Below are 24,466 nucleotides of genomic sequence, written 5' to 3'. Positions count from 1 at the left end.
ATGCCACGGTCAGGTGGCAAGACGTAAAGCGACACATTTTCAATGGCGTGTGACTCATCTTTGTCTCCACACGGCTCAAAGGGCTATGAGAAGCAAACTCCCCTCGCTTTCATTGAACGTGACCCTTCAACCTTCGCGTGACTTTTGACCGCCGGCATTCAGAGCCGCTGCGGAGAGGCCGCGAGCCAGGGGCTGCGGAGCCAATAACCCCGGGGCGACTAATCAATTCAGATCCCCCACCGTTTTACTTCACTTGAGCTTGATACCGACAGCCAAGGGGTCGGAGAGGACAAAGGCAAACAAAAAATTCCCACCACTCGCGCACTGACTTTGCCAAAGCTGTGCCAATAATATCACCACAAAACTCAAGCTAGCAATAAAACCAGATAAAAGAACACATTACGGCACAACGGGGACTGTGAAGAGACAGCTATTTTTTAAATATATTTTGTATTGTAATTTGCACTGTATTATGTAGGTAAGTGGCCTTGCACGAGCCATTGCTTATGCGAGCCAGAACGGCTCATAGGGCAGAAGCCAGAACGGCTCATAGGGCAGGAGCCAGAACGGCTCATAGGGCAGGAGCCAGGAGCGGCTCATAGGGCAGAAGCCAGAACGGCTCATAGGGCAGAAGCCAGAACGGCTCATAGGGCAGAAGCCATCAGTTTTCTGATGCGTGAGGCAGAAACAGGTGACATGGTATTATGTATATTATTTGTTGTCTCTTGTTTCCTGTTTGGTCCCCAGGAAGAGAAGGGCAAGTACTTAATATGCACATGAGCAAAACTTAACCAACTAATCAAAAATATACAATGCAGTTATTCAGTAAAAAAAACATTTTTGAATAAAAAAGTATAACAGTTTAATTTTGGGGAAAACCATTTCTTTCCATGGAAAATATGCAGCCACATTTATTTACAAAACCATTCATCATCCTTACAATCAACTCAGCAGCTTATACCACATACAGGTAGTGGTTATAATACCCTGAATAATGACTCTTTTCCTTGACCTTTTATTTAATAAAAGGGCATAGAAACAGAGAAAAATTGCATGCATTGGTTTTCATCTCTCTTGCAGTGAGCATAGGGAAATACATTCTAAAAATGGTGTCCTTTACAAAAATATAACACACCAACAGAAAAACTGAATATTATTTATAAACAAATGGGTATAAATAAAATTGTGAATATGAACTCTTTTTATTAAGCCTGTATGGAATTTGCTTTATGTGGATAAATGTACGTTTACTGGAGTGCAAAGTTAGTAAGTCACAAGTTAACATAACCACTTATCAAAGTGATTCAGATGAAAGATATTTTAGCCCTTTGCGGCATTCCCCAAAAATCCTACTGATACTTCAAGTTAAATCATGATACCGGTAAAAAGCCAGGCACATATTGGACCCATAGGGTCACTCAGGGCAAAGGGCCATGAATGAGCAAACAGACTTGGATCAACACACGATTTCACCATTGGCTCTCTGATCAGCATTAAAGGTAGACTCAGCTAAATGACATTGCCACGAGCAGCACTGCAGATATGGAGATGATCAAGATGCAAGACTTCACTATCACACAGTATCTGTGTTCACTTCACACTGTTCACAGCCTGGTAGCCATGGGACTATAACAGCACAGAAGTAGAGCCTCATGCTTAGTTGTTACGGTAGTTCTCTCCCCCCCCCCCCCCCCCCGAGTACCTTTAAAATCCAAACAGTGAGGGAGAGCAGTCTGATATTGCACCCATTATTCTGAAATGAAACCAGTGTAATCTACAATGACCCTTTGCTATAACAGCTTGACCCCATTTGCTTTGAATCAATCATATGAGCACAGACCAGACTGATGTTATACATTCTGGTGCCAAACAGGACAAAGACCCAAGTCAACAGACAGAGCAACACACAGAAGACCAACAGATGGATGGGCGGCAGGTACCGAAAGGTTACAAGATCGAATCCCCGAGCTGACAAGGTACAAATCTGTCGTTCTGCCCCTGAACAAGGCAGTTAACCCACTGTTCCCAGGCCATCATTGAAAATAAGAATTTGTTCTTAACTGACTTGCCTAGTTAAATAAAGGTCAAATAAAATCATGAAGACATTAAAACACACACAAAAACTTTGGCAGAGAGTATATACATTTTTTTTTTAAAAAGCTGCAGTTTCAATATTTTAATTGTTCTATTTGTTGGCAAATCCGTGTGAGATTTGGAAAGAATAATCGCTCAATGTGTTTCTGAGCCATATCAAACCAGGGTCATGTTCAGTAGGCAGCAAATGAAAATAAAAAAGACAAACAAGAAAGGACAACCTGAGCTTGTTCAATAAGAAACGCTCAAATTTTCGGTTTCCGTTGAAAAACGTTATCCATCGCATGGCCTAATGAACACGACCCAGACATAGGCTATAAGTACTGAAGAGGAGGTACAAAGTCAACAGACAGGCATATTAACACAATCCCAAACACAAACTCCCAAAACATTCAAGACGAATCACGTAAGAGGTCAGTGCAAAAAATCCACTGGAAAACAAGCCGACCGATTACCACGTATGTACAATAAGTCTTTACTTAAATATACATTTACCCAGTGAATCTGTTCAGAGTCCTCATACGCTCTTGTAGTGTTGACAGTAAGGTGAGTGATGACGTCACAGCTTGAAGTCCAAGAGGCTGTATGGAGAGAAATAGTAATGTCTTTTTGTAGGCACTAACTCCGCCACGGTTCGATGGACAAAGCCTTTCAGTGTTTTTAGATAAACACAGAAAATAAGGTCTGTGGTAAACACAGGCTTAGGAGATCTTATACGTTTTGTTCTAGGAGATAATCTTCATCAGCTAACGTCACTTTGTGAATTTTGAAGCATTTATGTAATAAAAAAAAAGCACATAAAGGCTTCATAATGAATGAAGGTCATGTTAACTGGCTGCTATTATCTCATAGAACAAAGTGTACTGTATAAGATCTCCTAAGCCAGTGTTAACCTCAGACATTATTTTCAGTCTTCATCCCAAAACCATATTCTTTCCCCATAGGAAAGGCTGAACGAACCAGAGGTAACTCACTTCCGGGTTTAAGGACTACAAGCTCTACTGGTCACAGTGGGTGGTAGCTGTGGGTTTAACGGTGACCCACAAGATGGCGCTAGGGGGCTCAGAAAGAGTGAAAGCCATATTGGACTCACTCACAGCTCTTACAGTTCCTGTTGTGCGTTTATGCATCTCCAAATTGGGGCCCCTGAGCGCCCCATACAGCAATAGCATTAGGCCCAATGGGAGGCCTCAGAAGTTCCTCCCTCGCCCCTCACTAGGTGATGTTACAGTTACTTTTGATGCTACTACTCTTGGGGGGGCTCGGAGGCGGTTTAAAGGACTTGGAGCGTTTGAGACTGTTTCCCTTGCTGCTGTTGCCGCTCACGCCGCCGCCCGCCACATTGGTGGCCACGGAGTAGGAGCGTCCATGCATCATGACAGCATTCATTCCGTTGGCCATGGAGAAGGACTTGAGGTGGGACTTGATGGCCACCGGGAGAGGCAGCTTGTCTATGAGGTGGACGGGGGTGCATGAGACGATGGCCCGGCAACACAGGTCCTGGAGGCTGAACACTGGTGGACAGGGAAGGACATTGTCATGTTGTATTACATGCTATAACGATATAGCATAGGACATGACAACAATCTAGTTGTGTTGCTGGTTTGTTTTGCAGGCGGGACAGCTGCTGTTGTGTCAATGACGAGGAGAGCCCAGTGCGCTTCCTCCCATCAATTGAGAACACAGCAAGCAAGAGACAACCACCTTTCATTATTCCAAAGAGATATATTCCACATATCAATCAAATCAAAGAACTGAAGAGTGGCAACATCAAATAACAAACAGGCCCAAGTTTCCTCACACCAACAATAACCTTTGACCTTTCCCATTGTTTTACTGCACCCTAAGGCTTCCCAACCCAAGACACTACAGTGGCTGTAACTTTAGTCTTCCCTGGTCTCCTCACCTCGGTTTGGTCTCCAGAACTTCTCCATGCCGTGCCTCATCAGCACGATGCGCGACAGCTCCGTGAACGACTCCACGACGTTGAAGTTGCACAGCGGGCTGACCTCAAAGAAGGTCATGCCGTTCTTCTCGGCGTAGGCGCGGGCCTGCTCCGTGGGCACCTGCCTCTTGAAGGCCAGGTGGAGCCGGTTGCCTACTAGGATGCGGGGCACCCCCGGGGCATGCTGGGGGAAAGGAGAGAAAGTTAAGGTTAGGATAAGAAAGCAATAGGAGGATGATGATATTGAGGGTAGGGGTTGTTTTGTTAACAACTCCTATCTTGTGTACGATTCCTTTAATCAAATCACACACAAACCCTGTTCGAACAGGAAACACACCGGCCTTCTCAAAGCAGGAAAGGAAACAAGAAGAGCAGAATGACCTTTATTCTGTAAACACATTTGCATGTCCAGGAATTTCTCTTGGTGAAATGGTGCTGCTACAGAGTCAGACAGACAATAGACAGAAAAGACTAAATATAGAGACACAGAATCCACACACAGCAAGTACACTGAAGCAAAAAACGACAGACTACATAATTAACACTTTAAAACTACATTAGAACTATACACTGAGTGTACAAAACATTAGGAACACCTTCTCTTTCCAAGACACAGACTGACCAGGTGGACCCAGGTGAAAGCTATGATCCCTTATTGATGTCAGTTATTAAATCCAGTGTTTCCGTTCTCTATACGTTCTGCACGAAACCCTGTCCCTGATATTCACACCTCTGCTCAAAACAACACATTGAATTTAACTTCACACTTTTTACTGTATAGTAGAAAAGGCTACTGCAAAAAAAATAGCTGATTTGCTCATATCCAAAGGCCTACCTGTGATTGGGCAGGAGGAATGTAGTAAGGAATAGAAATGCATAATGATGTGCATTTTCATTGTGGCAGTAAGGGGAAAACACACTAGGCCTACATGAAATCATCTTTAGACTACTCTTCACTCACTCACACACACCAAAAGTTAGGCACCAAACAGAATTTAAGGAACACAAGAAAAAAATTGATTTTTAATCCGATTTAGCTTAGAATACATTTATTAAGCATATGCATCCTACCTTTGAAGCATCTCTTTTAGAAGGCTATCTATCCCTTTTTCCGGTGCCATCCAAATGTGTGCATAGACAAGGTACCATGATGTTAGCTAGCCAGCCAGGTAGCATGGCTAAACAAGGTTGTTTGTTATCAAACCAAAAACTTGCGGCCCGCGAGTAGTTTAAAACTGAGAATATTGTATAGAAATGTGCACCAATTCAAGGGAGAGAGGGGAGAAGGTAGCTCCAGTAACATGGGGCATAACTTTTGAGTGGCTTTCAGTATTGTAAAGGCGCAAGCATGACTGTCACTTTGCTCTATTTTTCCCTCTCTGGCAGTGGCACTCAGAGGCTGCGTGACAGAGAAGCCTAGTCAGACTGGCCCTGCTTGTTCTTACTGGAGAAATTAAACCATTTGTATCCACTTCGTGGTGCGAGCCGCTCCAATAACTAAACAAATGTAACCACAAGCCTCATCACTGTCTGCACACCCCAGCTCGCCATCACGGCTTACATAACATTTATAAACTGACGGAGAACGGATGGAGAGGAGCAGCTGAGGTAGTCTAATGGCTGGTTAGGGGATGTGGCTGGCTGCTCACAGCTGTCGCACCTGACATTGGGTGAAGTACTCATTCTGATATGACGTCACACTCTTAACTCGGTTTAATATTTTATTTGTAGGACGCGTAGGGAAGCATTCTGTGCTCAGTCATTCATTTCTAAATGAGAAACGCACCATCATTTAGTGATCACACAGGGAGGAGATCTTTTCGGCCTCTCTTCCATTATTATTTTTGCGGATCTACACGATTCACGCGAACAACCTATTTTCAAATGAAAACGGCGAATATCTCCAAAAAGTGCTGAGTTTGCATCCTTGCGGATTTTTTTGTTTGTTTACATTGAACCTTTATTTAACCAGGCAAGTATGTTAAGAACCAATTCTTATTTACAATGACGGCCTAGGAACAGCGGGTTAACTGCCTTGTTCAGGGGCAGAACGACAGATTTCTACATGGTCAGCTCGGGGATTCGATCTGGCAACCTTTCAGTTACTGGCCTAACACTCTAACCACTAGGCTACCTGCCACCCCAATAGTGCAGAGTGTAAAGTCTGAGCGGGAAGATAAAAGGTGTACCAGTGGCCAGTTAGTGAAGGCCACAGCACAGAGGTAAAAAGCTATTCAGGGTGTGGGAGGTTTTGGTCGTGACTGACCTAAACCGTTTGCCAGAGGGGAGTCTTTCGATAACAGCAGATCCTCAGACTACAGCCTGCCTGCCCGGCAATAGCTCTACATGGCTAGTGATTCTACTATCTACAAACCGGTATGGTGGATTTCATTTGAGCTATTACTGCAGCATGATGAGGCAGATATGCTGTTTACAAGGAAGACTTGAGTCACATCGTCAGACGTGCAGTGTTAAACGATCAGTCAGCAAACTAGCTTACCTCATCGATCTCCCGGATCCAGCGGTCAATGCCATCAAACGACCAGCCATTGGTGATATCATAAACTAGCAGGATTCCCTGTGGGTTGGGGGAGTGGGGGGACATGAACAAGCAATACATCTTTAATCAGTAAACAGTCCACTTGTCCCTAAATACACAGATGATATAGCCTAGAACCTGAAGCATTTTGAATTAAGGGGTCTAAGTCACCTGTGCCCCACGCGAATATGACCTGAAGATTGTGCAGAATCGACCCTGTCCTGACGTATCCCTGTTGAACAAAGATTGACCCTGTTAGATTCCATTTCGCTTTCTGTCAATGAGTTTTCTACAAGTATTAGACAAGTATTTTCTACATGTACCACAACTCTAACTTGACTCTTCTACCATCCAACAGGATTGTGGTAGTCTTGTAGTCAATCCCTGAGAAAACAAACATGATTATAGCAGACAGCCCAACCTTAACCTCAAACTACAAGGGATTGATTTTTCATCCACAAGATTGATAGCTTAGGATGGAGAGTATAATGGCAAATGGCCAGTTTGATTCCTGAGTAAAAAAAAAAAAAAACTCTGACTAGAATGTTTATACTTCATATAATGTATACACTTGATATATTCTAACTAGTTACATACACTCACCACTGCTGTAGGGATAGGGAGACTCTGCTGATCCGTCCTGCAGACTGTCTAGGATCTCTCCTTTCCCCACATCACTGTCTCCAACCAGCAAGAACTTCAGGAGGTAGTCGTAACTCTTGACAGGGCTGCCCTGTGTAGCCATCATCCCACGCATTGGTATCAAGTTAAGACCGAGTTTGGAGATCCACGACTGCGGGTGGGAGAATTTATGTGGGGAATGCCTTGTCAAACACTAAGGGCGAACGACGTTGTTTACAAGCTAACGATACTGTAGCTAACGTTAGCCACTGAGAAATGAAGCTTACTAGCTAGCAGTGTCTCGCACCACCAGCTACAAAAAATACAATGAGCGTTGAGCACGAATTATCTCCAATTCCATCGTTTTCTTTGAAAATCCATTACCTAGCTAGTTAGCTATCTAGTAAATTATGTGAAAGAAAAATACCCCGTGCTAACGTTAGCTACCTAAACTAATTTACGAAAACAACGTTAATCTGGGCCATTCTGCCTCCAAAACCAAATGTCCTCTACAAGGTATAACATTGTTTCTGAAATGTTAATTCAAAACGAAAATGGTACTTCATTTAAGAGTCCATAAATAACAATTAGTTGCCTTCGAGTACGCGTCAGTAGCTAAGCAATGCAAATAACAACAACCTAGATTTTGCTTTTGCCAGCATCAACATCCAGTTTGCCGGTTCCTCTTCTTCTTCGATGAAGTTTAATAGCGGTTGGCATTCAATATATGTTGCATTACCGCCACCTACTAGACTGGAGTTCAACTCCATTATAAACTCAGCAAAAAAAAGAAACGTCTGCTCACTGTCAACTGCGTTAACAAGATTCAACAACTGAGACATAAACCAAACAAGTTCCACATACATCTGACTAACATTAATGGAATAATGTGTCCCTGAACAAAGGGGGGGGTCAAAATCAAAAGTATGCCAACAACCTGAAAGGATGGCACATCACCACTTAACACACCCTGTAACTCTTTGGATGTCAAGTCTCGCACACCCAAATACTTCTCTGTGGCTGCCACAACTTCAATTTTCTGTGACTTACGTTCCATCCCTGCAGAACAGTTGATATCCATTGCTATAAATGATAAAGATCCAATCTTACTGAAACATATATCACTTGTTGCCCGATCCCTCTGTACTGGTACAGATCTACTACTCACACCACTCCTCTCAGGATCCATCCCCCTTGACCCATCTTCCTCTACTTTCTTCACTGCCTCAGCATATGACAACTTTTGCATTACTCTAACCCTGGAAACCTCAACCTGCCTCGCACGGGACATTTCTGATCCAAAGCCCCATGGGCACCCCTACAATTAATGCATACAGTTGAAGTCGGAGGTTTACATACACCTTAGCCAAATACATTTAAACTCAGTTTCTCACAATTCCTGACCTTTAATCCTAGTAAACAATTCCCTGTCTTAGGTCAGTTAGGATCACCACTTAATTTTAAGAACGTGAAATGTCAGAATAATAGTAGAGAAATGATTTATTTCAGATTTTATTTCTTTCATCACATTCCCAGTGGGTCAGAAGTTTACATACAGTCAATTAGTATTTGGTAACATTTCCTTTAAATTGTTTAACTTGGGTCAAACGTTTCGGGTAGCCTTCCACAAGCTTCCCACAATAAGTTGGGTGAATTTTGGACCATTTCTCCTGACAGAGCTGGTGTAACTGAGTTAGGTTTGTAGTCCTCCTTGCTCGCACACGCTTTTTTAGTTCTGCTCACAAAATTTCTATGGGATTGAGGTCAGGGCTTTGTGATGGCCACTCCAATGCCTTGACTATGTTGTCCTTAAGCCACTTTGCCACAATTTTGGAAGTATGCTTGGGGTCAATGTCCATTTGGAAGACCCATTTGCGACCAAGCTTTAACTTCCTGACTGATGTCTTGAAATGTTGCTTCAATATATCCACATAATTTTCCTACCTCATGATGCCATCTATTTTGTGAAGTGCACCAGTCCCTCCTGCAGCAAAGCACCCCCACAACATGATGCTGCCACCCCTGTGCTTCATTAGCCTCCACCTCCAATTGACTCAAATGATGTCAATTAGCCTATCAGAAGCTTCTAAAGCCATGACATCATTTTCTGGAATTTTCCAAGCTGTTAAAAGGCACAGTCAACTTAGTGTATGTAAACTCTGACCCACTGGAATTGTGATACAGTGAGTTGTGAAATAATCTGTCTGTAAACAATTGTTGGAAAAGTTACTTATGTCATGCACAAAGTAGATGTCCTAACCGACTTGCCAAAACTATAGTTTGTTAACAAGAAATTTGTGGAGTGGTTGAAAAACAACTTTTAATGATTCCAACCTAAGTCTATGTAAACTTCCGACTTCAAGTGTACCACTACTTTCCCCAATGCTACACATTCCTTTGTCTCATGCCCTTCTGGTCACTTCTCACACCTAGGAACCTCCCTCCTACACACTGCTGCCACATGCCCATATGCTCGTACAGGATAACTTATATATCCTTACATCCAGTTTGCCGGTATTCTTCTTCTTCTACTTTTTCTTCTTCTTCTCTGGCATAATGGTGTTCACAACAATTTGATTTGCATTAAGCTACCTACTTTGCGGGTGGATAATAAGGATCCCAAAAAGGAAACAAAGTGGGGTATAAAAAATCATACAAACTATCAACATTTTTTTTTCAACTAAACAAAATCACCCTGCTTTTCTATCCTATTGAACTATTGCTGTACATATACTATTCTATTCCAGGTATTCTACAGATATACTACATATTCTATTCATATACTGTCCATAATATTTATACATCCCATCATATATTTATTGCTAGTCCTAATATTTATATATTTCTTAATTCCATTCTTTAACTTTTTAGATTTGTGTGTATTGTTGTGTATTTGTATTGTAAGACATTACTGCACTGTTGGAGCTAGGAACACAATCATTTCGCTACACCCACAATAACAGCTGCTAAATATGTGTATGCGACAGATACAATTTTATTTGATTAGCTAGTTTCGTTTCCATTCTTTGATTTCACCATGTTCCACTCATTGTCACACACTTCACTTGCCGCACTTTCAGATTCAAGCAACAATTCCATGTATGCTTTGGCCAAGACTTCTTCTTCTTCTTCTCGTACTGTATACAAGTCCATGCACCAAGATGCAATTCGTGCGTGGTACAATTACTGTTGAAGAAAAAGCCCTTTCATTATAAAACTATAATAACATTTGCGATGTGGCGTAGGCAACAGTTGAGCTGAGGTGTTTTTAGGATTTTCACACATGGGGAACATTATAGGCTACAGTAGGCTACTAAATAACATTTCCAATGGCAAACTTCCTCACCTAATAATGAAGATGAAGCCATATGCTACTACTCACGGTGATGGCCGATGCACGAGTCTTGGCAATAGCCTGTCTCAAGATGAGGTAACCTACTTTGAAAAACAGTGCTGCTGTTTTTGGTATTGGTTCTACAGAACGGTTAGTCTTCTCATGTCAGAAGTAGGCATTTGCTTTCCAAACTGTCGTTCTTTCTATTTTTTAATTTGCAAAAGGCAAACAGCTGTACCCAACCATAGAAATATAATCCACAGATGGCAGTTCCCATTCAAGTCAGGACTGGCAGCCATTGCTAGTGTACCCATGAGATAAATAGTCAAGTGCCAGGGTAAGAGGTTCCATAACCCTTCTATGGATTATATGTCTATAGCCCCGATGCAACAAGCTGTATACAGTGCATTCTGAAAGTTTTCAGAACCCTTGACTTTTTCCACATTTTGTTACGTTACAGTCTTATTCTAAAATTGATCAAATGATTTCCCCCCCTCATCAATCTACACACAATACCCCATAATGATAAAGCAAAAACTGTTTTTTTGCATTTTTTCCAATTCATAAAAAATAAAAAACAGAAATACCTTATTTACATAAGTATTCAGACCCTTTGCTATGAGACTCGAAATTGAGCTCAGGTGCATCCTGTTTCCATTGATCATCCTTGAGATGTTTCTACAACTTGATGGGAGTCCACCTGTGGTAAACTCAATTGATTGGACATGATTTGGAAAGGCACACACCTGTCTATATAAGGTCCCATAGTTGACAGTGCATGTCAGAGCAAAAACTAAGACATGAGGTCGAAGGAGTTGTCCGTAGAACTCCGAGACAGGATTGTGTCGAGGCACAGATCTGGGGAAGGACATAGCTCCAGAGTTCCTCTGTGGAGGAGAAACAAGATTCTCTGGTCAGATGAAATCAAGATTGAACAATTTGGCATGAATGCCAAGCGACACGTCTGGACCATCCTTTCGGTGAAGCATGGTGGTGTCAGCATCATGCAGTGGGGATGTTTTTCAGCGGCAGGGACTGGGAGACTAGTCAGGATAGAGGGAAAGATGAACAGAGCCAAATACAGAGAGAACCTTGATGAAAACCTGCTCTAGAGCGCTCAGGACCTCAGACTGGGGCAAAGGTTTAGCTTCCAACAGGACAATGTCCCTAAGCACACAGCCAAGGCAATGCAGGAGTGGCTTCGGGACAAGTCTCTGAATGTCCAAAAATTGCTATTATGGGGTATTGTGTGTAGATTGATGAGGAAAAAAATACAACTTAATCCATTTTAGAATAAGGCTGTAACGTAACAAAACGTGGAAAAAGTGAAGGGGTCTGAATAATTTCCGAATACACTGTATACGCTCAGACCAGTCCAAGCTCTTCTCTTTCCTGACCCTCTAATAGTGGAACCAACTGAAGCTAGGACAGCAGAGTCCCTACCCATCTCCCGAAAACATCTGAAACCCTGCCTGTTCAAACAGTATCTTAAAAGGATCCACCCCTTTTTTTTCCAATTTTCACCTAAAATGACATACCCAAATCTAACTGCCTGTAGCTCAGGCCCTGAATCAATTATATGCATATTCTTGGTACCATCTGAAAGGAAACACTTTGATGTGCACTGCACATGGGGACAAAGATCGTACTTTTTGGAGTAATGTCCTCTGGTCTGATGAAACAAAAATAGAACTGTTTGTCCATAATGACCATGGTCACGTTTGGAGGACAAAGGGGGATGTTTGCAAGCCAAAGAACACCATCCCAACCGTGAAGCACAGGGGTGGCAGCATCATGTTGTGGGGGTGCTTTGCTGCAGGAGGGACTGGTGCACTTCACAAAATAGATGGCATCATGAGGTAGGAAAATTATGTGGATATATTGAAGCAACATCTCAAGACATCAGTCAGGAAGTTATAGCTTGGTCACAAATGGGTCTTCCAAATGGACATTGACCCCAAGTATACTTCCAAAGTTGTGGCAAAATGGCTTACGGACAACATAGTCAAGGTATTGGAGAGGCCACCACATAGCCCTGACCTCAATCCCATAGAAAATTTGTGAGCAGAACTGAAAAAGCGTGTGCGAGCAAGGAGGCCTACAAACCTGACTCAGTTACACCAGCTCTGTCAGGAGGAATGGTCCAGAATTCACCCAACTTATTGTCGAAAACTTGTGGAAGGCTACCCAAAATGTTTGACCCAAGTTAAGCAATTTAAAGGCAATGCTACCAAATACTAATTGAGTGTATGTAAACTTCTGACCCACTAGGAATGTGATGAAAGAAATAAAATCTGAAATAAATCATTCTCTCTGCTATTATTCTGACATTTCACATTCTTAAAATTAAGTGGGGATCCTGACTGACCTAAGACAGGGCATTTTTACAAGGATTAAATGTCAGGAATTGTGAGAAACTGAGTTTAAATGTATTTGGCTAAGGTGTATGTAAACTTCCGACTTCAACCTTACATAGCTACCTCAGTTACCTCGTACCCCTGCACATCGATTAGGTACTGGTAATCCCTGTATATCGTCGTTATTTTTACTTGTTATTGTTATTCGTTATTCACTGTGCATTTATACCTCATGCCACTATTTCTATAATTGTTCTTCTTCTACTAGAGTCCAGTTGGGGGCAGTAATGCAACGCCATTAAACCCCACCGAAGAAGAAGACAAAGAAGAAGAAGAAGAAGAGAACGCCTTCTCTGTGAAGTGTGCGATAACTAAATTCGATTTAAACAATGTACATTTTTTAAACTTTGGCAAAGGGTCACATCAACAAAACTTAGTGTACTCTTTTCATAACATATCATAGATTTGGGAACAGAAAACTGTATTGAGATCGGGCTTTTCTTTGATGAGAAAATCAGCCAAATGTCGGCCCAGTTCCATCTCGCTCCATACTTTCCCACTGCCGGCCACTGGGCTTCCTCTCCCCTCCATATTTGGTGGGGAGCGGAAATTCCAACCAGATGCTTAAGATTTTATGTTGAATCATCTGGCTCCTTGTTCTCTCTGTGACGCAACATTGTGGCACCATTGAGGCCATCTCATCTCCATTTTGAAGTAGCCCATTTTCTTATTCTACTACTTCTTTGAGTTGATAAACAAACTGAAAGGGTGCATACTGCCACCTGGAGTGTATTGTTTGAACAGGTATAAAGCCAAGGTTGACGATTTACTTTGACCAGCAGTTGGGTCGTTCCACGAAATGAGTGCCTTTTGCTTCCCTTTGATATTTTAAGTAGGGTAAAAATTGTACACCAATATTGTATTTTAAAAGCCTGTTATATTAATTGAAGTGCCCTTTAATATAGATCACATGGATAATTTAATAAGCACATTTTTTACATGAATAATGACTTGCTAAAGTGCCAAAATTCCTAATTTTGACATGTGACTGTGCACCCTCTGACTTCTGTGAAAGATTTTAAGATACTGTTTGAAGAGGCAGGGTTTCAGATGTTTTCAGAAGATGTGTCGGGACTCAGCTGTCCTAGCTTCAGTTGGTTCCCACTTAATACCAACATTTCTCCATGAGTCCACCATCATTGTAAAGCCCTAGTTATTTTGTTGCTTTGTTATTTTGTTGCTTTGACAAATTCATTTATGAAGATTATTAATTTAATGTGATTTAATATGCGTCTGTCCCTCATTTTAAGGTCAACTCTGAACTGAGCTCTCGTTTTAATGTAGTGAAACTATTTATTTTAAAATATTTATTTCAGAAGAAACATTTAACATATAATAGTCAAACTATAGTATAAAAGCAGGTGGGCTGGTTCTATTCTTTTGGCCCATTTTGTGGTGGAAAAGTCAATGGGTCAAACATAATGTCAACCCTGTCACCCATAGATAGACAGGCTAGAAAGGTTTCAACAATAAAACCTTTTATTGTGAATCTTACTTTCAATTGCCCCTCCCTGTTGAACATAATAAACTTCCATTCCCCATCACAAGGCGATTTATGGCTGCTTTAAAATACAATTATGATCATATAACTTTTGAAAAACTGGGCCCTGGTGACTGCTGATTGGTTGATTCTGCTACTGATTAAAGTCAGCACCAGGTGTTGCAATTACTTGGGTGCTGTAGCTAGTATATAAAACACACAAGCAAATGGTGGTTCTCTCATACACCTTGTTACTGTTCCGGATTAGTTGAGAGAGTTGGTGGTGAATGGCAAGATGGTGGTGAAATTGGTGCTTTTGCTCCTGAGTTACTCCTCTGCTAATGGTTTGTCAGGTAAGGGCTTCCCTTTAGCTGTTGATGACACTGAAGTTCTGTGGGATGAGACGGAGCGATTGAGGGTTGATGACGAATCTGAACCCAAGGTCAGATCTCATTCCCAAATCGTGGCCACTCCCATGTTGGAGCGTTCTCGTAAGCCAGACTATCTGAAGCTACCAGACTACATCCCTATTCGTGCTTCTGAAGACCAAGCGTATGTCTTTAAGCCTGAAGGGAAGTTCAGGCCGCTGCCGCTCTCAGTCAAGCACATCCTGTTGCCCACCGCATCTCCACCCACCACTCCTCCAGTTCACTCTAAGAAGGTTGAGGTCCTGTGCCACCTTGACAGGATTTATGTGAGAATCAGAAAGGATGCTTTCACCAACCCCGACGCCTGCAAGTACCTCAAACTCCACAACTGCAAAGTCAACAAATCCACAGCGGAACACTACTACATGCTCTACAACATCAAAAGCTGTGGCTTCCATAGAAAGGTTGGCTACCAATGCCATCGGAAATGCAATCCCCTGTCACTCAGACATCGCATGTATGCCATGAGTGATCCAGTTAAATTGCAATGGTCTGAAGGGATTGTATTTCCATGGCTGTAATTGAGTATGTTCAGATGTATTGCTTGTTTTTAATTGTTTCTTCTATTCCAGTGTACCGCTGACTATATTTCCTACTCCAACGTGCTGAAGTACGAGCCAGGGGCCATAGGCGGTATTGTGAGGGAGTTGCCATTCTCTGTTCACATCGAATGCCGCTACAATCGGTGAACTACCACTTCATTATGATTTCACATTTGGTGGCTACATTCCAATGTCCACACTAGCATATCCTATACATGGCTCCATACTAGGTAGTATGCTAGTCTGGATATTAGTGTCTGGTTGCACTAATGGCCATTTTCTGCAGGATCCACCACTCTTACAAGTATGGCTTTCATCCTCGTTTGGCGGGGAAAGTCTTCAAGGCCCTTAAATCCAAGGTTGGAGTCACCCTCACTTCTTATGATGGTGAGTTGACTTGACAGATGTCACCTAAATCAGAATGCACTTGCAGTATTTTCTGTTAAAGAATCTTAACTCTTCTTTCTCTTCAGAATCATGGAACAAGCTCACTGAAAATAAAACCTATATCATTGGACAACCAATGTACTTTGAGGCCAAAGTTCCCACTATTTCTTTGCATCGGCGGGTGTATATTAACAACTGTTACGTGACTGTTAGCCCCAACTCCACTCTCAAATACACGGTGGTCGACAACTATGGGTAAAACTTATTTTATCGTACTACAATTTATCTTGGCCTGGTTTTGTCTTGTTCCTGGTAGTTAATTTCTTGCTTGTTAATTGGCTAGATTCCACAGCTGGGCAGTTTACACAGGCAGTTTAACTCTATTTTGTCCACTAATTGGTTGAAAGACCAATCACATCAAGTCTTTTTCAGAACTTATCTGCTTGGTCAAATCAAAGTTTGCCGTGGGAGTACAGAGCTTAGCATGTCTCCCAACGGCTAAAGACATTTCGGAACCAGGTCTTTTGGCTGATCCATGGGTGGAAAAGAGGGTGTGCTTTTGAGTCGGTGAAGTGGACTTGTGATTTTGTCTTTAGATCAGAGGGAGCAGGCGCTCTCTGCGACACGACTAGTGTATTCTTGCTTTGCGCACCATTTTAAGAGTGATTTCTGGGGTAGCGTTAAGTGTAGAGGTGGCGCAATGGAAGTTGAAGATTCCTGTGAAGTTTGGCGCGACGGAGACCCGGTGGTGAGTCGCTGTCAGTCCTTTTAAGTTGAGTCAGTCTTTACCTGAAAAGATCATGTTAGGATTTGTCACTTATCCTGTTGGTGCTTTTGTGGCGATTCCACTGCTGTTTCAGCTGCAACATTTATGGACATGTCGCAGTGTAGGAGGGAGATTCCAAGATGTGGGATAGAGGGTTGTGTAGTTTCGTTGGATAAAGTGGTCAACTGTAGGGTGCACATGTTGCTGGGGATCAGTGTTCCGTGGCTTGTCAGAGTAGTGCACAAGGTGTCGAATGCTGAGGGAGTGAAGTAGAATGGGTCAAGGGTAAGCAATTCTGAGGATTCCTGTGAATGGGATGTCTGACAGCACAGAGGGATGGGCCAATGAGTGACATGTAAGGTGGAGGGGACACACACAGCGTATGTAGCATGGTAGTGTCCTGCCCTCTCAGCCTGTTGGCCTGGGGAAGGATCAGATGATGTTAAAGGAGTGTAGGGTAATATTCAGTGTTTTTGGTTCCCATTTGGTGTCAAAGTAATGGACCTATAATTCAGTTGGGGGTGGTAATGCAATATATTGGATGCCAACTGCTGTTAAACCTCAACCAAGAGATCAGAACATTCTGCCTGTGTAAACACAGCCCTAGTCTCTTGTAACTCAGTCCCTGGTTTACAAGGTGAATAAGAACCAGTGGGTGAGCCTTGTCCCAAATTGGAGGGATTAGTGTTAAGTACACAATCTCCTCTCCACTAGATGCATGGTGGATGGCAAGAATACTGTCCAGTCAAAGTTCCTGTCACACACCACCAACAATGCTTTGAGGTTCACTGTCGGAGCTTTCATCTTCCAGGGCCTGGACAATCAGGTCTGACTCATGTGTGCATCTCCCAACAATTTATCATGATGGTTTGATTCTTTAATACTATTGGCCTACAGTAATGCACCTTTTAAATAGAACGTACATTTATTTCCTTCCAGAAACTCCACTTGCACTGTGAAATAACTACGGGGAATGTCACTCCAACTCCAAGTTCCAAGTCCTGCAACTATGACACAAAGACTAAAAAGTAGGTTCACTTGAGTTCTGGGGGACTCCTTGCTATGAGGGTTAACTAATATTTATTGTGATTGTCCTAGGTGGGTGGAACTGTGTGGCGATGCCGCGGTTTGCTCATGCTGCGTCGGTTCTTGTCCTTCTCCTTCTCTACAACCCTCCGGTGAGCATATAGGCCTAGTTCATGACCAGTCATGTCTTGTCTCATTGTCACAACCCTTTCATCTGAGTGCATTAGAAGGGAATGGGAAGCCATTTTGAGGACTTAATGCGGGCATGCATTCATACCACTATTTTACATTATGGTTTGTTTGACCGTAATCTCTGGAAATGGAAAATGCAATACTATCTGACAACTCTCTCATAGCTCACGCACAAACTGTGAGCAGTCATTTTATGACGATGGCCCATGATGAACGTGCTGAAAATAAAACACGGAGCATGGAAAACTTCAAGGATGGGGCTACTGAAGGTACTCAGTCACTCTGCTTAATTCTTAAGAATGTTTCATTATGTTCATGTATGAGCACAAATTTCTGCAAATAATAGCTTTTTTCCCTTGTGTTTTTAGGTGCTGTTGAGAGGCTTTGATGAGCAGTAGACAATTCCTCTGATAAAATAAACTTTTAAAACTGAACTTTAAATATCATGTGTCTTGAGTTAATGCAAAATGGCTGCAGAGGTCCAGGCAGAACTGGGTTCAAATATTAAAGTTGATCGCTTTCAGACATGCATGTTTTCGTTTTTATTTGAGTAGTTGACTATTGGAATGTGTTTGGAAATGCACATGGAAATTATTGGTATGTAGTTGAATATTGTAAAGTTAATTTCATGAGCTGAAATTAAAGAACCCAGAAATGTTCCATATGTACAAAGCTTAGTTCAAGTTTTCATTTGTTAATCCACGTTTGAGCATTTCTCCTCTGCCAAGATACTCGATCACCCTGGCAAGTGTGGCAAATCAAGAAGCTGCTTAAATGGCACGATCATTACACAGGTGGACCTTCTGATGGGAACAAAAGGCCATTCTTAAATATGCTGTTGTCACAAGACCACATGTCTAAATTGAGGGTGTGCAACTGGCATGCTGACTGCAGACATGTCCAGAGCTTTTGCCAGAATCTTGTTAATTTTGCTACCATAAACTGTCGCATACTTTAGAGGACTGGGCATTGTCTAACGGGCCTCACAACTGCAGACCATGAGTAACTATACCAGCCCAGGACCTTAACATCCAGCTTCACCTGTAGGCTCATCGGAGACCAGCCACTCAGACAGCTGACACTGGAGTATTTTTTTGTTGTTTGTAATGAAGCCCTTTTGTGGGGGGAAACTCATTGTGATTGGTTGGGCCTGGCTCTGCCTAGCTCCCAAGTGTGTGGGAAAGCCCACCATGGCTGTGCTCCTGCAGTTGTGTGAAATGTAGATTTGGGCCTAATGTATTTCAACATACTGATTTCCATATGAACTTAGTAAAACAATTTGAGTGTATATACTCCTACACAGTTGAACCCAGGTCTGTTTGGTATTTGGAAATATTTTTACTTTTTCAAATAGGCTATAGGAAGTGATTTGACCATGTAGTTTTGGCCCACATTTGAAAAATGCTAAAGTATTTCAGGTAACTTTCAAATAAGCATTTATTTGGGTCAGGGTGGAACTTTTCTGTTGCATTTGAACATGAAATCACTTAAGCATGTGTTCTCATGATTCACTTCTCGGCATTTGAGAAGGTCATTGTAGATTTCGCATCGCTTTACAGTTAATTGCCCAGTATCAACCTTTAAAATTGTTCAACTCTCTGTACCTGTGGAAGTTCGGTCCAGACCATTGCATGGCTTTGGCAAATACTCCTGGATCAGCATGGAGGAGTTCCTGAGCATTTCTTGCAAGTGCTTTACAGTCTTGGTGTAGCTGCCATTTTGTACCCCAAGAGGGCGGAAGAGGTTTACAGGCTCTGCATCACTAAATACAGCAGGGAGTCCAATCTCACTTGGAACCAGAGGCTTTCCAATACAGCTGTGAAGTAACTTCCTGTCCTGAAGGCTATTTTCTAGGAAGCTCAATGCATCACGTAACCTGCTAGCCAAGTGTTCAGGGTACCAGTCAGAAGGCTCTTTACTCAAAAGCAAGTGAATTAACACTGTTTTGAAGTGATGATTTGTAAGGATACTTCTGCCTGTGAGGCCCGTTTGCTTTTTGTGAAGGAACGCTACAATTCCAAGGCAGTGAAGGTGGCAGGAGTTTTCAGGCAGGTGATTGGCCAGATACTTCAGGAAGTGGTCCTCGTAAGTGGTCAATGAGAGGTTCCAGTATGTGTCCAAGGAGTTGTTCCTAGTTGGGGTGGAAGGAGAAATGGTGAAATAAGCTTCAGTGTCTTTGAGTTTCACCACGGGAGCCATATCGAAGGTTATCACCTTCCCTGATCTGAATCGAACCATCAGAGCTCCTGGGGCGTCCATATTGCGAAATGTCAGCTCAAATTCGTATTTGTGGGATATCTGTCCCCAAGCTTTTCTAATCGTGGTCTGGAACCATTTGGTAACCTGGGTTTTGGCCAGGTACGGGGTGTGTTTTGAGCAAAGAGCGCTATCCAATACATCAGTGACTTTCACCACTTTGACTTTCTCATTGTCACAACACAGCAGGCATAGCATATCATCATCTCCTATGGCAGCTGTGTGACATGGGCAGCCATTTTGGTTCACACCACCATCCATCATTTTGACTCTACCACAGCCCTCCATTTCAGGTGGCATATCATCAATAACCTGGTTACACCAGAGTTGAAACTGAAAACTGTATGGCTCTAACGGGGCAATGGGAACTATGATGTCACACACAAGGGAACTGATCCTGCCCTCCACCACAAAGTCTTCAATCACCATGCCAACCTCCACATCACTCATGCTCCTCATGGCTTCTAATAGGTCATTAGCAAAACCCTCCACAAACTCAGTCACCCTCCAGCTCTCATTGGGTGAGACTTTGACACATTTGTCGTAAAAACGGTTGAGTGTATCACAGTCCGGTAGCGGAACTTCAGCCGAGAGGTTTTTCACGACAGAGATGTCTTCCATATCCTCCTGAATTATCTCTCCTGGATGGGGCTTCTTCTGTGAATGCCTTCTGAAGAATTTAATGGAGAAATGAACAAAAGAGATGAGGGAGTATGCGTTCCATAGGTACCAGGTGTAGTCACTCTCCGAGTCTATGATATTAGTGACATGCTCCTGCTGCTGGTCATCCTTTGATGATTCGCTGAGAATCGGCGTCTCTTCCTGGTTTGTGTTATATTGTTCTGTGAGATGTTGCTGGTCATCTGCCTTTCTGAGGTTAGGTGGTACTTTTACTTCCTGATGTGTGTTAGACGGCTGGTCTGTGAGATGCTCTTGCTGGTTCCCCTCTGATGTACTGAAGTTGGGTGGCACCTTCTGTTCTGCTTCCTGGTCTGTTTTAGATTGCTGTTGGTCGACCTGAGACTTTTCCTGACGCTCTGGTGATGTCTGTTGGTCACTATGGCAACTACCAGTCTGGACCTCTTGTGGCCACTGTTGATTGACATTCGCCATGTCCTTGTCCAAGTGGTACAGCTTCTTGTCATTGTGAGATGCCTCTGTGTCCGAAGCAGGCTGCTCTTGGTCGTTTCCTTGTGAAAGGGTTAATGATAGGCTGAGGTCAATGATAGACTGTTCCTTGTCCTCTGGTGAGAGGTTTTGCTCTGTCTGAGGTACATCTTGGTGTACTTGTGAAAGCTTATGGTCAATGTGAGATCCCTCCTTTTTCTCTTCATCTTTCTCCTCTTTGTTCTCTTGAGAATGTTTCTGTTCGATAAGAGTCTCTTCCAAGCCCTTTTGATAATGGTTCTGGTCGATTTGATAGACCTGTTGTACTTCAAGTTGTAAGGGGTTTTGGTCGATGGGCCCTTCCTCTTGGGTTACCAGTGGTGACACTTCCTGTTCCAGCTTTGCCCTCTCCCTCAGCAGCCAATCTTCACGCTCCTGCATGCCCATTATGTGATCATCCTGAACCTGTCCTGTTCTGTCCTCTCTGGGGATGGGATACAGTAGACTAACTGCCAGCACAAACACCCGGAGAATGGTATCTTGCATCCTTAACCGTCTCTGTGGAGTAGAATAAGACATATGAAAAATGTCAGTTTCTATTCTATGGTATCCATTGTGGTGGTTCATTTCTTTACTATCAAATGAGGAGAGACAAACTTATCACACCAGAGTTATACTTAAACTACATCTTTAATAATAAGAGCGTTGCAATAGCAATGACTTGTCAACGATTCACCATTTTCTAATGATCCGTTGAGTGGCAAAACAAAAGTACAAAGATCTTTTGTAGCCAAGATACACCCCTTTCAACCTACATGACGAACAACAGATACATAGAATGGTCACAAGGTTAAGATTTGTATGAAAGATATCTATAATACATAGCAGACAGCATCTGCTGTGTCAACAGTTTTCATTGTATAGACCAGTGTCTGGCCCTCCTACTCCAAACTGGAACCATCTCTCCCTGGTACGGTATAGAACAGAACCATTAACTCATGTCCTCTGGAATGCTCTTTAGGTTTTATCACCAAAAGACATCGTAAATCTCCTCTGTCAGTGTTATCTCATAGAGGCCCCTCTTCAGTAAAAAACACACACAATAGTTAACAGAATACTCTATTCTGTCGAATAAAACAACCATTATAATGCAATACAAGCATTATAACATAATCTTGCAATTTCCCTGACACCATGATGATATCTATTTTCCCATCCTTCTCATTCAAAACGCACGTGAAGTCCAATATGAGATTTTAACGTACAGTATGATAAATTATACCAAACTTTCGATGGGTGCATCAGTGTGCACAAGGAAGTCAAAGGTGCAGGTAGTTTCTGTGAAATTCTGATTTAGCAGAAATCCATAACGATGTATCCTATCAGTTGAAAAACGACAATGCTAAGCATAAAGAAAAGTGAGTGGATGAGAGACCGAGATGAGGACTTCCTTGTTGGCTTGAAACCATCTAACTTTTCATAAATTCATTCAGTACGCACACAAAACAGAATTATTTCTCAATCAAAATAAAAGTTGCAATAATAACACTTACCTGACTGGAATAAGTAGTCTAGTTGTATATTTAGTTGTACTCGGCAATGGTCGTTATGGATGTACCGTAGAGGAGGAAACGAAAAAGAGATCCTTGCACAGCAACACTGCTATCTCTTCCTATTTTAGATGCAGTTGTAGGTTGACTTATTTCCTGAGTGAGTACCCTGCCCATGTGCTGTGGCTGTGCGGCACTTTCCTCTGCAATACACAGAGCAAACCGGATAGTGCACACTTCCTCTACTGTTCAGATAAGAATCAGGGTCATCAGACACAACACAGCAGGGCCAAATATAGAGGTACTGTACATACAGTCGCTTGTGAAAGGATTCACATTTTGCAATCTACACAACCTACTCCACATTTTCAAAGTGAATTACAGAACATTTTCCAAAAAAGTATACTTTAAAAAAAAAAAAACACCCCAAGGACTTTTGGCAGCCATTACAGCTGTGAATTGTTTTGAATAAGATTCTACCAACTTTAAACAACTCCTAGGGCAGCGTTTCCCAAACTAGGGGTGCACGTTTTGGTTTTTGCCCTAGCGCTACACAGCTGCTTCAAATAATCAAAGCTTGATGATATGTTGTTTATTTGAATCAGCTGTATAATGCTAAGACAAAATCCAAAATGTGCACCCCTTGGGGTCCCCAGGACCGAGTTTGGGAAAAGCTGTCTTAGGGCAACATTTATCCATTGTTTTTGTCAAAATTGCTCAAGCTCAGTAAATTGAGTTGTAATTCATTGATGGACAGCAATATTCATACCTTGTCTCTGAAATGTAAGTCAGGACTGAGGCTGGAACACTCAACACCTCTTGGAAAAGCTATTCTGGTGTGTCTTTTGCATAAAACATTGTGTAATTGCCCCACTGAAAAATACAACTCTATCCCAGGGTTTTAAGAAGACTAAGGGGTGTATTCATCTAACTTTTTACCTGGGTTTTGCTCCTTTCATATTTCTTTTGGATCCTGACAAACTCCCCAGCCCCTGGCGGTGGCAAGCATACATGATGCTGCCACCACAAAAATTGAAAATACAATGGCACACAGAGGCAGATCTGACTCATTATCTCAATGTCAATGACATCAGCATGCTTTTATATGCTAGTGTCAACATTATTTTTATATATATTATCCATTGATGGTAAAGTATTTGAATATGCACAAAAGGGGAGAAAACAAACTAAATAAATAAATACATTTGCTTTTAAATGGAGTCCTCCCTCCCAAAATTTGGAAAATGTTCTTTCACTTTGGAAATGTGGACTAGATTGTGTACATTGGTAGGAAAAAAATCCTAGGTAATATAATTTTTTTAACATTTTTTTGCAGCAAAATCTGAAGACTTTGACTTGGCATTCACTGTAAGGTAGTATGGTTCAATTTGTCACAGGTGTGACAATGAGCCTCCATTGCTTATTATGCATGCTTCTACCTTGCTAATTGAATGATTGATCCTGTAATTGGCGCTGGAGAGGATGGCTGCTGTTTCATGGGCTCTTAACCAACCATGCTATTTTGTTTGTTTTTTCTGTCACATTTTTCGTAACTTATTTTGTACAGAATTTTGCTGCTACCATCTCTTATGACTGAAAAGAGCTTCTGGAAATCAGAACAGCGATTACTCACCTTGAACTGGGTGAAGAATTTCTCTTTAATGAGTCGGATGAGAGGGATTTACTCCAGACACGCAAACAGGCCCTCCTCCCCGTCATTCGCACGAGGAAGAGACGGCAAAGATATTGCGGAAAGAGATAGAGGTGCCTTGTGAGGATCCG

The 24,466-nt window shown here is 42.2% G+C and overlaps 3 protein-coding genes across 3 annotated transcripts; 1 reads left to right on the top strand and 2 right to left on the bottom strand.

The window, feature by feature from the left end:
• Window positions 1–796: 796 nt before the first annotated feature.
• Window positions 797–8,217, bottom strand: LOC106588598 (ras-related protein Rab-40C). Its single transcript, XM_014177756.3, has 6 exons — window positions 7,182–8,217; window positions 6,902–6,962; window positions 6,750–6,810; window positions 6,540–6,617; window positions 4,001–4,223; window positions 797–3,608 (listed from the first exon to the last, which is right to left on the bottom strand). Exons 1-6 carry the CDS (start codon window positions 7,333–7,335, stop codon window positions 3,310–3,312), a joined length of 876 nt encoding a protein of 291 aa, XP_014033231.1. The 5' UTR covers window positions 7,336–8,217; the 3' UTR covers window positions 797–3,309.
• Window positions 8,218–14,693: 6,476 nt separating this feature from the next.
• On the top strand, window positions 14,694–18,202 carry LOC106588682 (zona pellucida sperm-binding protein 3). Its single transcript, XM_014177918.3, has 9 exons — window positions 14,694–15,262; window positions 15,431–15,543; window positions 15,687–15,787; window positions 15,874–16,042; window positions 17,268–17,379; window positions 17,493–17,581; window positions 17,652–17,731; window positions 17,936–18,040; window positions 18,140–18,202. The coding sequence occupies exons 1-9, from the start codon at window positions 14,726–14,728 to the stop codon at window positions 18,157–18,159; spliced, it is 1,326 nt and encodes a 441-aa protein (XP_014033393.3). The 5' UTR covers window positions 14,694–14,725; the 3' UTR covers window positions 18,160–18,202.
• A 981-nt stretch (window positions 18,203–19,183) lies between these two features.
• LOC106588599 (inositol 1,4,5-trisphosphate receptor-interacting protein) lies at window positions 19,184–22,835 on the bottom strand. Its single transcript, XM_014177757.3, has 2 exons — window positions 22,688–22,835; window positions 19,184–21,692 (listed from the first exon to the last, which is right to left on the bottom strand). Exon 2 carries the CDS (start codon window positions 21,678–21,680, stop codon window positions 19,362–19,364), a length of 2,319 nt encoding a protein of 772 aa, XP_014033232.3. The 5' UTR covers window positions 21,681–21,692; window positions 22,688–22,835; the 3' UTR covers window positions 19,184–19,361.
• Window positions 22,836–24,466: the final 1,631 nt, after the last annotated feature.

Source organism: Salmo salar, chromosome 02 (assembly GCF_965601325.2).
Source record: "Salmo salar chromosome 02, fSalSal1, whole genome shotgun sequence".
In the NCBI taxonomy this organism is placed as follows: domain Eukaryota; kingdom Metazoa; phylum Chordata; class Actinopteri; order Salmoniformes; family Salmonidae; genus Salmo; species Salmo salar.
Note: the sequence above shows the minus strand (reverse complement) of the source record. Positions and strands in the feature narration are given on the sequence as shown.

Bases quoted from the DNA above. Each gene is read 5' to 3' on its own strand.
- LOC106588598 (XM_014177756.3), bottom strand. From the start codon at position 7,335: ATGCGTGGGATGATGGCTACACAGGGCAGCCCTGTCAAGAGTTACGAC. The intron at 6,963-7,181 runs GTGAGTGTATGT...TTGTTTTCTCAG, and splicing joins TCCCTATCCCTACAGCAGTG to GGATTGACTACAAGACTACC. The intron at 6,618-6,749 runs GTGACTTAGACC...CCCAACCCACAG, and splicing joins CATATTCGCGTGGGGCACAG to GGAATCCTGCTAGTTTATGA.
- LOC106588599 (XM_014177757.3), bottom strand. From the start codon at position 21,680: ATGCAAGATACCATTCTCCGGGTGTTTGTGCTGGCAGTTAGTCTACTG.
- LOC106588682 (XM_014177918.3), top strand. From the start codon at position 14,726: ATGGTGGTGAAATTGGTGCTTTTGCTCCTGAGTTACTCCTCTGCTAAT. The intron at 15,544-15,686 runs GTGAACTACCAC...CATTTTCTGCAG, and splicing joins ATCGAATGCCGCTACAATCG to GATCCACCACTCTTACAAGT. The intron at 15,788-15,873 runs GTGAGTTGACTT...CTTTCTCTTCAG, and splicing joins CACCCTCACTTCTTATGATG to AATCATGGAACAAGCTCACT.